This window comes from Cyprinus carpio, chromosome A12 (assembly GCF_018340385.1).
Source record: "Cyprinus carpio isolate SPL01 chromosome A12, ASM1834038v1, whole genome shotgun sequence".
Lineage (NCBI taxonomy): Eukaryota > Metazoa > Chordata > Actinopteri > Cypriniformes > Cyprinidae > Cyprinus > Cyprinus carpio.
The window spans coordinates 88,912-102,395 of record NC_056583.1 but is presented as its reverse complement, the minus strand read 5'-3'; the positions used below and the strand labels follow the sequence as shown (position 1 = coordinate 102,395).

Genomic DNA, 13,484 nt, shown 5'->3' with positions numbered 1-13,484 from the left:
AAAAGTATAAAGTAGAGGCAGAGCAGATTTACTAAACAAGACAATTAGCATGAAAGCACAATTTCCAAACAGTAGCGATGGTTGTGGAAAGTACTGACAATGGCACAATAAAGAACATCTCATTTCCATAATGACCAACGCAATCTACCAGGAGCAGTGCAAATTAGCATAAAGCCTCAAACAAGCAGAGAAAATTAAAAGTAATGTGTTTGGATGCTTGGCAAACAATATGTTTGGAGAATGTCTTCCTCTGGCATTTCAAATAAATTAATACTTTATTAATAATTAATCAAGGGGCGGGTCACTATCGTCTAGGAAAGCAATCTGCGTGTGAATGCAGGAGTTCCCTGCATGAGCCACATTCAAATAATATGCTCTTTTAGGCAAAATATGCCCCAACAGTCTCGGCATTCTCAGCTGTGAGAGATGTCAGAGCCATAATTTTCTACAGCAAGCAGGACGTTTCTTCTTCTTCTTCTTCTTCTTCTTCTTCTTCTTCTTCTTCTTCTTCTTCTTCTGCATTGGAGTCAGCATGGAGATTATCTTCACGAGTAGATTCTGTTCAAATGGCTCTCAGGAATGTCAAAAAAGGAAATGATGCTTCACAGATATTAAAAGCTGTCATCTTTCCTGTAGGCGTTTGTGATCTCCTTCACGTCAGACTTTGTTCCACGGCTGGTCTATCAGTACATGTACAGTCCAGATGGCTCGATGCACGGCTTCGTCAACCACACGCTGTCATACTTTAATGTCAGTCACTTCCAGAACGGCACTGCCCCACTGGAGCCTTTCCACCTGGGCTTTCACGTGGACATCTGCAGGTACAGTGTACCTATAACACAAGCTCTAAACTCAATTAACACTCAGTGAATGTTTAATGACACGTCTCTGCTCTCCCTCCAGGTACAAAGACTACAGAGATCCTCCGTGGTCTGAGACACCGTACGAGATCTCCAAAGAGTTCTGGGCTGTGCTGGCCGCCAGACTAGCGTTTGTCATTGTCTTTCAGGCTAGTGTCTCATATCCACAAACTCCGTATTCTAAGGATAGAAATGCTAAAAACTGAGAAAATAATATTTGTGGATGTTTTGTGCTGGACTCAGGTTATCACAGGTATTGAGTGAACTGGACAGAACAAAAGATGGTAACACTTTAGAATACACTTTAGAATACTTATTCATCATTAATGAATAACTTCACAAGAACACGAGTAATGCAATATTAGCACTCTAGTAACTACAAGTATCTAACAAGAAACTCTGATTAAATATAATAATTAGTAGTTTAATCAGAAGGATGTAGTAACACTTGAGTCATTACTACTCAAAACCTTACATGTATCTCAAAAGCTTACAGTTAGGTCAGACAATATGAGGGATTTATGATGCTTTTCACTTTGGAATACTGATCCAAGTAATCAGTTCCTTTAGAAGGATTTGGTAATCCTTGAGTCATCTTTACTCTAGAATTAATAATGCATTGTGCATAATTCATAGTAATTATGAACCTGTATACAGTAGTTCTTAGGACTTCTCCAGGAGTTACTAGAATGTTAGTTAGTAGTGCACTAGTCATGTGTTCTTGTGTAGTTATTCATCAATGATGGATCAGTATTCTAAAGTGTTACCAGAGTGTTTTATTTTATTGATTAGACTCTTTGTGATATGAGGAAGAGAAAGGCTGGTTAACTGGTGCTGGTCTCCTCTGGTTCTGCAGAATGTGGTGATGTTGATGAGTGATGTTGTGGACTGGATCATCCCAGATATTCCCAAAGACATCAGCTTACAGATCCACAAAGAGAAGATCCTCATGATGGATCTGTTCATGAAAGAGGAACCGGGAAAGACACGGCTAGAGGAGACGAGTCCCAGTCCTCACAGAAACTACTAACAGCAGCAGCCTCAGAGTCTCCATCGTTACATTCCACTGACGAGCCCCTGGGTCTCAAACAAAGCCTGTCCCACTTCTTCAGTGTGCTTGTTCTCTTTCAGTGAATGCTGCGTTACACATTCTAACCCTACAGGAGTATGTGAACAAAACACTTCTGTCTGTGTGAGCTCGATTTTGTGCATCATTGTATCTGATTCATTATGCAACAGTTTCTTAGCTCTGCTGGATGCTGGAGCACTGCATGTGGTCCTCTGGTCAGTAATAGTCCAGTGATCCTGGACAGGTGTGTTTAATGAAGGCTGTGCGGCTCAAGGGCCAGAGATGCTGTCTTCTGTGTTGTCTTGCAGGTCAGTTATTGTCATGGTAAAACAGTTTGAAGAAATCGTGTTGAGCAAGTTAGTTAAACTTACTGAAGAACATATCCAACGCAATGACGGACACAGTTATAAGATCGAAACAGCTCTATCGCCCCTTGAATGCTAAGGTTTGTTTGAACCATAAAAAAGGCTGTTAGATTTTTGACTGAAATGTGATATTTCCTTGTGATTCTGATTTTCAATCCTAAAGGTGATTGAAAATATCTACTGCCCCCTGTTATAACAAAGCCTAAATATGGAAGAAGTTGTAAGAAGTTATATAAACTTTTTCAATCATTTGAACAATTTGACGTCAAAACATAATCAGAGCGCTCACTGAAAATTAGATCCTAATTTTCATGACATGACATATTTGGAATTTTGAAAAGATTTAAAGTTATTTGTTCTTCTGTATTCAAGCTGTTAGATGGGCTCCATCTCAGAAAATAACCTTAATCTCCTCTGCTTTCATTTCTTTAATCAAATGTACCTCGATATTTCATGGTTTCAGTGTTATGTTATGGCTATTTTTGTAATGCTTTTACATTTTTCAAGAGATTCAAGATTCAAGATTCAAGATCAAGATTGAATCTTGAATCTTGAATCTATTTTTGTAATGCTTTTGCATTTTTGTACATTTGATGCTTCTCATATTTAATGGTGCCTGATAATCATTGAGAATAATCATTGTCTGTACGCTGAGCAAGCATTGACGCCGTGGAACATATTTCATAAGACTTTATAATTCTCATTCACATTGTGTTCATAGAGTGTAACTGTCATGTTCGTCAGCTGGAGTGCCCATGAACTCCAGTAGAGGGCACTCCACTCAGGACTCAGGACTGCATTTGGTGTCTGGACTCCATTTCCCATAATCCCGTGCTTAGGGCTAATCACCACCAGGTGTTTCCCATTACCACTCCCCTATATATACTGTGTTTGGACTCTCAGTTATTGCAAAGTCTTGTTTAGCCCAGTTCCGGGCGTTTCCGGGCACTTTCCTTGTGTTTGTTCCTGCAGCGTATTATCTTGGATCGTTTGTACCGCCTGTGATTCTCTGCCGCCTGCCCCTTTGACCATTGCTCTTGTTTTTCGACTCCGTTTATGCTGATTGCTGCCTTCCCCGACCTCTGCCTGGAATACATCTGTCTCTGGATTATTTGTGTTATCCCTGATGCTGGTGATTGATCTTGTCTGTTTTCTGACCATGATTAATAAAAGCTGCAAATGGATCCACACGCCTTTGACTCCATGTTACAGAAACAGACAAAACCAAACCATAAATTCCATGTTAAGTCCAGTAATGTTTAAGATTTTATACAGAATCATTAATGCATCTGTATCCTGCCCTGAGATGTATGGCTTTGATTAATATTGACAGGGCTTTACAGTAAAAACACGTCAAGACACAAATGAACTGAAGGTGATTTCATGCACCAAAGATCAACCATTTCTGTGCTGATATATTTTAAGCTCTTAACATGAAAACAGAAAAGTCTTTCTTTTTAAAGTTTTTTTTTTTCCCTAGTAAGGTGTTTATTATTTACTCCCTTACATGTCTACTACATTTTTAATACATGTAACTTATATATTTTGTTTGCTTGCCTTAATTTAGAAACACAATATGCTTTGGTGAATGCGTCGCTGTGTATTTTAATGTAACACTAAAACGAAATAAAGTTCTTCAGTTGTCCATTTACTTTTGTTGACATTCCTGTTAATGTTCTGTTCCAATGTATTTCATATGAATTGAATGTTTAATGACATTTGCACACATTTTAATTTATGTTAACTAATCATCTGTTAATCATTATTTAGTAAACATTTACAAGCACACAATCTCTTATATTTGTAACTTTTTTACTATATATTATCTAATGATAATATATAGTAACCAAACCAAACTTTGCCCTCAGACTTCACACACAAGCCCTCAAAAACACACACACTACAACACAGTCTTACACACTGGTGAGATAAATTCAAAACAATACTACAAAAACCAAAAACAAAAACCAGTAATAAGTTGTTGCTTGTGGTTCTCCCCCTCAAGGAACATTTCACATGATGAACACGTGTATACATTTGCACATTTTCTATTCCTTAATGTACTGTACAGTACAATATACCAAACAACAACAAAAAATATTCTGCCCCAGCATCACATCTTTGGTCTGGGACAGACATCACAGGCTATACTGGCCCTAGCCAGGCAGCGGGGGTAAAATCCTCTCACATGACTGATCCACCCCTGTCACACATCAACTGTAATGTCTAGTCAGGCTTCTTCCATTCCATCGTCTCTGTGTCCTACAAGAAATAGAAGTACTGATTTTACAAAAGTAATTTTTACAAAATGTAGGCAGACAGAAACTCTGTCTGTATGTAAGGGAATTTGATGCATGTGTTGTTACAGAGTACAGTTCTCAAAAGTTACAGTAGAGTACACTGAGGTACACTTCCCTGAATGTTCTTATGCTCAAGGCGACAGTGAAGCAACTTAAGTTTGGCTGAACTCATTGCCCAGCCTTCCTCATAGTCATACCATGGACAAGGATATGGCCAACTAATGGCCCAAATTTCATCTGAGACTCCTTATCTTCTTGCCCCTCATCCTCGTCCTCCTCCTCTTTCTCTTCCTTCACCTCTTCCTCCACTCCTTACTGATCTTGCTCATCCTCTTCATCCTCTCTGGTGTCCTCGACCTTTTCAATCATGTCTCTCTGGATCCATTGTTCCAAAACTGAATGAACTGAATGGGGCTCTTTTATCTATCTATTGAAGATTCTAATTGGTGTGAGATAAATTTTGACTCTTAGTGTTTCCACGTGGGTATCTGTATGCTAATTGAGCTCAAGTTATGCTGACTTGAGTGAACAATATTGAATGCTAGTGCTTTCTAAATGACCACATGGTGTAAGCACTGAGAAATTTAGGGATTTGTGTGTAGAGTTTTGCAGTAAGGGTTCACCAAATCTGACTCGTGTTAAAGCAGGGGAATAGTGTTTATAGTTCAGCAAAATGGGTGTGCTTTCTGAAAAATGGCATTATGGTCTTGAAATTTTAGCTCAAAAAGCCTGCTTATAGTGTTTAAGCAATCGAGAAAAAACTAAACTTTGCCCAGATCCTGTGCTACCCAACTCGTATGTAACCACACTTCTGAGGATGTACAACCCTAGTTTCGTAGGAGCTGAGAAGTACAGTAATAACCAAGCAACACCAGTGTAAACGTTTTAAAATGTGTAACCCTTTAGTTCAACAAAATATTTCAATACTTCACAACAATTGTGTACACACCACCTATGGGCCCAAAATAAATTTTAAATAAAATAAAATAAAATGTCCTTCTTGAAAATGTTCCTTGGAAATCGTCCTTAGGAATTCCAGAGTTCAATCCAGAGTTCAAGTCAGTAAGTAAAGGGAAAAATCAAGGGTAAATACTCGAAAGGGAAAATCTCGTTGGTGCCGGTTCGGTGAACTGACACAATCCTACCACAGGCTTCCGGAATGCTGTGGTAGAGGTTCACGGCTCATTGGGAAGGCTCGCCATCTATGGATCAATGGTTCACCTGATATGATTCAAGGACTGGAGCTTCTGGAACTTCTGCTCGCCTCATAAAAAGACCTGACCTGTATATAGAACAGGTTCAGTCCAGAATCAATGATATCAACTGGTTCTTGAAGTGTTGTACAACATTATATTACTGTTCAGAAAATATCATAGCATAGTTCACATGAAGAAAACAATAGCTATTTATAATAACTATTAAAGTCAGAATATACCATTTTAACCTTATGTCATTACAATGAAATGTAATTGTAGGAACACATTGTACTAATGAACTTTTCTCTCTGCTTTTAATCCCTTTTTACATAGGATTTCATAGATTTTGGATCAAAATAAATGAATTACATTTTTAAATTGAAACCCATTTATATGAAATACAGCATTTGCTGATTTAACCACTTTAAATAACTTAAAATGTTATTTTATATACTCCTGTATGTAACTTTAACCTTTAGTCACATATATACCACAATGTAAAAAATGTTACAAAAGCATATTTTTGTAATACATGCCATTTAGTTTACATTTCTCCTTTAAACCATGAAATAAATGTCTTTTATCATGTTACGTTCCTTCAAACAACAGAAAATGTTGAATAATCACTAATTGGAGCTAGCCTGACCACCTCGTGGTTTTTTTTCCACACACAATCATTGAACACTTTAGCTTACCAAGAGAGGATTTTCAATATGAGAAGCCAGGACAGATAAAAACGATTTCTGGATGGATCTCGAACTTCTAAAAACAAATATACAGGTGTTTACATAACGAACTAAATCATATTTAACTGTCAGGAAAAACAGACAGGTTTTCATACCTTTTTCTTCACGGTTTGTTTTTCTCAACTCGTGGGAGAACCCGAAGCAGCGCTCCCATCTGATTTTTAGCGGTTTTATGCAAACGGAAATATTTTAGTGCGCTACTTCCGGTTTCCCGCAAAAAAAAAATGTATTTTTCAAAATAAAAAGCCACATTACTCATAACGTAAAGTATAAATAATGATAATAATTAAATACAATTAACTGGTTAACACGTTTTTTTTTAGGCGGGTACATCCTCCTCCCTCCTCCTGCAAGGACAGGAGCACCTTCAAATGTTTGATCAACCAAAACTTTGTTACACCATCTAATATAGTTTGTGCAAATGAAATCAAAGGTTTACCAAGCTGTGATAAGTAAACTTAACAGGTGGCTTTCCTCAACCGTTTCAGATCTGCGTATTTGGTCAGCAGTCTGGTTGTTTGGAGCATCAGGAATCTGCTAGCTCAAAAGAACTGGCATCTTGTTCAGCTTTGTCCATTTCAGAAAGATTGTCTCTGTTCAATATCTTTGGACTGTTCGACTTTCTCAGGAGTTTCGGTATGAGAGTAATTGTCCAGTAGGTCATGTTCCATTTCGGTAAGTCCACTCCCTTGTTCTTTCCAGGGTTTCAGTTCATTTTGTGTCACTTCCACTAAGTTTCCATTTTGGTTTTTCCTCCGTTTTTTCCACAGGTTGGTCCAGGATTTCGGAAGGTAAGTATCCATAGGTAAGTTTTCAGATTCCTCAACATTGGAGAGATTCCCTGGGTATCATGCGTGTTGGAGTTCACATTGTTTTGGTTGAATAACCCTTGTGGTTGTCCTGATTGTTGTGGGGTAATAGCTCTGAATATAGTCATCATCACGTCAAAATCAAGGGTATTTTCCTACTGGAGAGACGGAAATTTGTCTTGTGTTTGGGTTTGACGGCATGCTTGGCTTTTCCATTTCCTCATCCTCTTCAGATAGAAAGCCGCCAAGGGAGCAGTAAATCGCGGTGGAGTGTGCGCAAGGGTCCTTCCTCACCCTCAGGACAGACTACATACACAGGGCATAATCTCCAGCTTTCTTTTGTACAACCATAAATAGTGGACTCCCACCGATCGGCGAGTTTATGTTTGCCGCGAAAACGGAGATTTGGCACTAGAAACTCTATCGCCAGTGTCAAGTGTTGACTCCCTTACTCGCATGTCAAATCTGCAGTTTGTTTTTGTCAGCAATTTTTCTTTGCATAGCGGATGCTAACTGATAACTTTCTTTCAAGTATGTCTTAAGGTTTTGTCACATACTGTGAGTGAGACATGCCCGGATTGTTCTATTAACTGGTAAAACAAACGCAATGTATAGGGGCAGTCCTAGGTTGGCGCTTCCAGAACATTAACTCATAGGGTGAAAACCCACGGTGAACGTCACTCCTTGTGCAATGTATGCATGAGTAAGAGGTCGGACGTACTCGCGCCACCTAGTTTTCCCTTTGTCCTTGAGCGTACCCAACATGCTGAGCAACGTGCGGGTTATACCGCTCGACAGGGTTTCCCCGAGGATGGTAGGGGCTCGTTCTCACTTTCTTAAAACACACACTAAAAGAACACACACTCTTTGACAACCTGTGACTCGAAGTCGCGGCCTTGGTCGCTGTGAAGACGTTCAGGGAAACCGTAATGGACAAAAGAACTGTCCCAAAGGCATTTGGCTACCGTTAGGCTTTTTCGGTCTCGAGTCGGGATAGCAAGTTGCATTATTTTGTATAGTGGGTCAGTATGACACAGAATGATCCTGCAATTATGAACGTCAGGTTCAATGGACAAAAAAGTCCATACAGACCAGTTCCATCGGCCGACTTGCCTGTATGTTGAACTAAATGTTGCAGCTTTGTCGGGTTGGCTCTTCCTTTTAACGCACCTTGGACAGCTTTTTAATCTTAGACTCAACATCGAAAGACATTTTTTGGGCAAGTGACTCAATGTAACATGGAGACAGTTCAGGGTCATTTTGAAAAAATAGTGTGGACGGATGTTGACATGTGGCTTGGACAACGTTCACAAGGTGCAAGATGGTATGAGGTAAAGTCCATGTATTCTTTGACTCTCTTCTTGAGATGCACTGTCCCTGATTAGTTCAACCATTTGGCCTCCTTGACAGGCATCGGTGCCATCTTGATTTGCTTGCGGTGTGATATTTGATGTCAAAAGTTAAAACGTAGACAAGGGCTTGCTAACAATCGATAAACTGGTAGCATCTAGTTTGGCTTTGGTTAGAACGTACCGCAAAGGTTTTGTTGTCAGTAATGACTGTGAACACCGTTACCAATAAATAGTCATGGAAATTTTTCGGTAATGGCCACTTTAAAGCTAAAAAATTCCAGCTTGTGGGCTGGATAGCGGGCTTCACACTGCGAGAGACCCCGACTCGCATACGCAATGACGCGGGTCTGGCCATCCTGTTCTTGATATAATGCTGCGCCCAGACCTGTTGTGCTTGCATCAGTATGAACAACATAAGGTAATCTTGGATTTGCGTACCCTAAGACAGGCCGCGGATGTTAACTTTTCAATGATCTGATCAAAAGCGAGGTCTTGAACAAGATTGGGTCCCACCTTTCTCCGAAAAGGTTCTTTGGGAGTATGGTACTTGGCGGCTACGTTGATTATCTTGGTGCCTTTACGCACGGGAGGGTAGCCAGCTGTTAGGTTGGTTAGGGCTTCACTAATTTAGAATACCCCAATCCACGAACCTTCTATAGTACCCGGAGAACCCAAGAAAGGACGAAGGTCTTTTAAGGTCTGAGGTCTTGGCACAGTCTTTGAGTGCTTCTGTCTTTTGAGGGTCGGGTTTCAACTCCGTCACGTGATACTATATGGCATAAGTAACGAACCGAAGTTTGAAAGAAACTGCATCTTTTCAGGAGATAACTTTAAACCATTCTCTCGCAAGCGGGGACAGGACCGTTCGTGAGACGGGTTTCATGCTCCTCTAGCGTTTTGGAAAAGACAATAATATCGTCTAAGAACACGAGCACCTCGCGCAAATTGATGTCCCCCATGCACTTTTCCATTAAAAACGCTGAAAAGTGCTGGGTGCATTTGTGATCCCCTGTGGCATGCGATTCCACTCCCAAAACCTAGAGGGCACATGAACGCTGTCTTGTCTTTGTCCCACTCTCATCTTTCTTAATCTGGTAATAGCCGCTTTTCAGGTCCATTACTGAAAAACCAACTGAGATCCCGCTCAGGGCTGAGAAAGGATTCCCTCAAGATTTGGTAATGCATACGCATCTTTGATTGTTTGCATATTTAATCGCCGGTAGTCTACACATAATCTGACATCACCCGTTCTTCTTTTGACTACCGACTATGGGAGATGCAAAAGGAGACTGTGATTCGCGAATGATCCCTGCTTCAAGGAGAGACTGCAGGTGACGCCTCACTGCGTCAAAAAATCCTGAGGACGATATAGGACGTGGGCGTTGCTTGAAAGGTGTCTCATCCTTGAGTTTGATTGAATGTTTCACTTTTTGTTGCATGTCCGTAGTCGAGATCGTGATGAGAGAAAATGTCTGAGAATGTGTTTAACTGGTTGTCATACGAAGCGGCTTTCCACTCCTCTGGAAGTGATTCTTGCTCACGAAAGTCGAAGGTTTAGGTTTGAACTTGGCTGCTTGTTTGTTTGGCTAGTGGATGCTGCACTGCTACTGCAACTAGTGGTGTTCTGCGTTGTAACAATCTCCTTAACAGCACTAAGTTCACCAATGATACACCTAACAGGCAAGGCAAATGTTTCGATCAGTTTTCATTCCTTACCACTACAGGTATTTTGGTATGGGGGTGTCTCTTGGAACATTAATGATACAACATTCGACAAAAATTCCCCCAGGTAAGGATGACACAGTAGGTTGCTCAAGTAGTAAGACGCATCTTTCATTGTTTACATTGTCAATATTTTGCATATCCCTCTAGGCACTATCTTTTCCTGTTACCAGCATAGATTACACTTGGCTCGTTATTTCTCAAGCTGACGAGACCTAGTCTGCCATTTAACTATGCTTGTGTCTAATTTGTGTAAAGTTCTCAGGACTTGGGTGGTAGCCACAATAAGCACTCTTTCGAAATGTATTATCATCACAAAACTGTTCGTACAGTGGATCGAGAGATGTTAGTTCCAATTAACAACGGGGTAAGACTGTTGGACCTAACATTCTGGCACTACACTCAGGGCAATTGTAAAACTCTAATTCAGGCTGACTACAATGAACTCTTTGGAAACTGGAGTGTAACTTTAACATACCCCAGTTAGGGCACTGACTGACCGTTTTCGCCCCCTTCAATCTCTAGTAGGTCAGCTATCTGGGTGAATGGTCTGATCTGAAGGTAACGGTTGTAAAACGACACTGACATAGTTGTTACCTGAGACCCAGTAGTATCAAGTAGTGAATTGCACTCAAGCCCATTAACTTTAACGTTAGCGGTGCTCTTGGCTACCAACTAGCCCTTTTTGGTACGGTTCTGGTTTTTGTCCTTTGTGCTCTTTTAAACTTGACTTTCGATTTTGGTTTTTGATTCAATTATGGGACTTTTTCAGGTTGATTGTTTCCATTTGTCCCCTCAATAGAAACACTGTTCAGTTTAAATGTTTATCGGGGATTGGGATGGGCTTTTTTCCAAGCTTGTTGTTTCTTCTTTTAACAGAGTTCTTTTTGCAGACACACTAAAGTGGGGTTGGGAGCTCATCATCACAGTGTTTGTGGCAATATGCCCATCCTCACCACAACTGAAAACGCAGTACCATGGCTTTGGCTTTGATCTAACTGTTGCGGATGTGGCTTCTGAAGTCAGTTTTTGATGTTAATGTCTTTTTATTAACAGGTTTCTCTTGTCGTTTCTCCTTTTTCCTTTTTCTTTACTTTACAGGTTTGTTTGTAGGTTGACGTCTGTTGTTTATAACTCGATAAGGCAGCAATTTTGAGCCTGCAATTCGACAATTTGTTTTTGAAGTCTTTTCAAAGCTGGTGGTTCAATGAAGAGAAAGACTGAGGCGGATCGTATGTTGTCTCCCATATCTGCTTCAGTGCACTTGCTCCTCCAGCTTGAGCTTTTGGTTTTTGAAATCCCAGATGTTGCTTATCCTGTTAGCTTTTGCAGTTTGTTTGTCCTCTTCTGTGCGTAAAAGGAGTAAAAACTCTGGAAAAGTGGGCGGATTCTTTTTGCGTTGCTCAAGCTGAAGGTTATTAATCAGCACATTGCTCCAGCAGCCCCTACAGAACTGCTTTAAGAGCTGCTTGTCTGAATCTAGAGGCAAAAATGGTTTTCATTTTCACAATTCTATTCAAAAGAGTCTGCAATCTCTGGAGATAGTTGGAAGGTTTCTCGCCTGAGTTCTGGTTAACATTTAAAAAACTGGGCGAAAAGTTCATCCCCATCTTCTTCAACTGTAGCATAAGCTGAGTCAAGCAGGAGGATCGAGGAAAAAGCTTTTGGATTTGCTTGGTAACCAAGCGACTTGACAAACCAAAGCGGCAGGAGGAAGCAAACTATCAACAATGCGTCTTACCAAGCTGTGCACTGGAAATGGTAGGATCAGCCCAGTTACATTCAATACTGTTCCTCCAAGTCTCATATCGACTTCAAAGTTCGGGCAAGGAACCTTGTCCGGAAAAAGGTCTAACTTTTACTGATGCGTGTATTTGCGAAGAGAGGTCAGAACTTTTGACGATGTGTTCAACCATACACGCTGCCACCTCCGGTGGAGTAAATTGTTCAGCAGTTTGCGCAAGAAGGAAGAATACTGGCAATTGAATGGGCATAGCATTTTGCCATAGGTCTGAAAGGAGGGCTAAGGGAGTCAAGAGGACGTTGCTCATCATTGACGAATCCTTTGAGTGTCATCAGGGCGAAACGTAGATCTGTGACTGTTTTCAGCAGGTGCCACAACTGTACCCTGAGGTCTGCCAGACTCCTCTCGCTCTTTCAGTAATCCTGTAATTCGTGCTAACTCGTCATGTAGCAGATTTTCAAAAGATTTTTCCACTTAGTTTTTGCAATATTTGTGGAGGTCAGGACAGAAAGTTTTGGTAAGATCGGTACCTTTTTCACTTGAGTATAACTGGATAAAGCTTCAAACGTGGGAAGGACAACATTGTCATCTGTATCACTGGTTCTATCAATAGGTAAATCTTTCTCCTCAAGTGTCTCCACAGCAGCACCAGATGCCATATTCTACAAAGGCTTTACCATAGAACTCAGAGGTTTTGTCTAAAAACCTTGAACAATTTCTGTTAACAGACCCAAATTGCTTTAAATCTTCAATAAATCTCTTTCGTCAAAGTCAGTATTTGCCAGACCTGATACAATGACGGCATTGGGGACCTTACTACCTTCGTTTCTTAATCACATCCATTTTCGAAAACAAAAAACAAAAATTACCACCTGGTTATTACTTACTCAAAGCTCTGGGCTGGGATCGCCAAGTTTTACCGTGTAACCCACTTCTGAGGATGTACCCCCTAGGTTCGTAGGAGCTGAGAAGTACAGTAAATAACCAAGCAACACAGTGTAACGTTTTGAAATGGTGTAACCCCTTTAGTTCAACAAAATATTTCAACACTTCACACACCAATTGTGTACACACCACCTATGGGCCCAAAATAAAATTATTTTTGCAGTAAAATAAAATAAATGTGTCCTTCTTGAAAAATGTTCCTTGGAAATCGTCCTTAGGAAATTCCAGAGTTCAATCCAGAGTTCAATGTCAGTAAGTAAGTAAAAGGGGAAAAATCAAAGTCAAGGTATAAATACTCGAAAGGGAAAAATCTCGTTGGTGCCGGTTTCGGTGAATTGACACAATCCTACCACAGGCTTCCGGAATGCTGTGGTAG

General features: G+C 40.4%; 1 protein-coding gene across 1 annotated transcript in view; it reads left to right on the top strand.

The window, feature by feature from the left end:
- LOC109112896 (anoctamin-1-like) overlaps nucleotides 1-3,076 on the top strand; it is a 57,010-nt gene extending 53,934 nt beyond the window's left edge. Inside the window, exons 21-23 of the mRNA XM_042767057.1 lie at nucleotides 637-821; nucleotides 904-1,009; nucleotides 1,717-3,076. Of these exons, the coding sequence (XP_042622991.1) occupies nucleotides 637-821; nucleotides 904-1,009; nucleotides 1,717-1,890 (465 nt within the window). The 3' untranslated portion in view covers nucleotides 1,891-3,076. The remainder of the gene's footprint in view (nucleotides 1-636; nucleotides 822-903; nucleotides 1,010-1,716) is intronic.
- The last annotated feature ends 10,408 nt before the right edge of the window (nucleotides 3,077-13,484 follow it).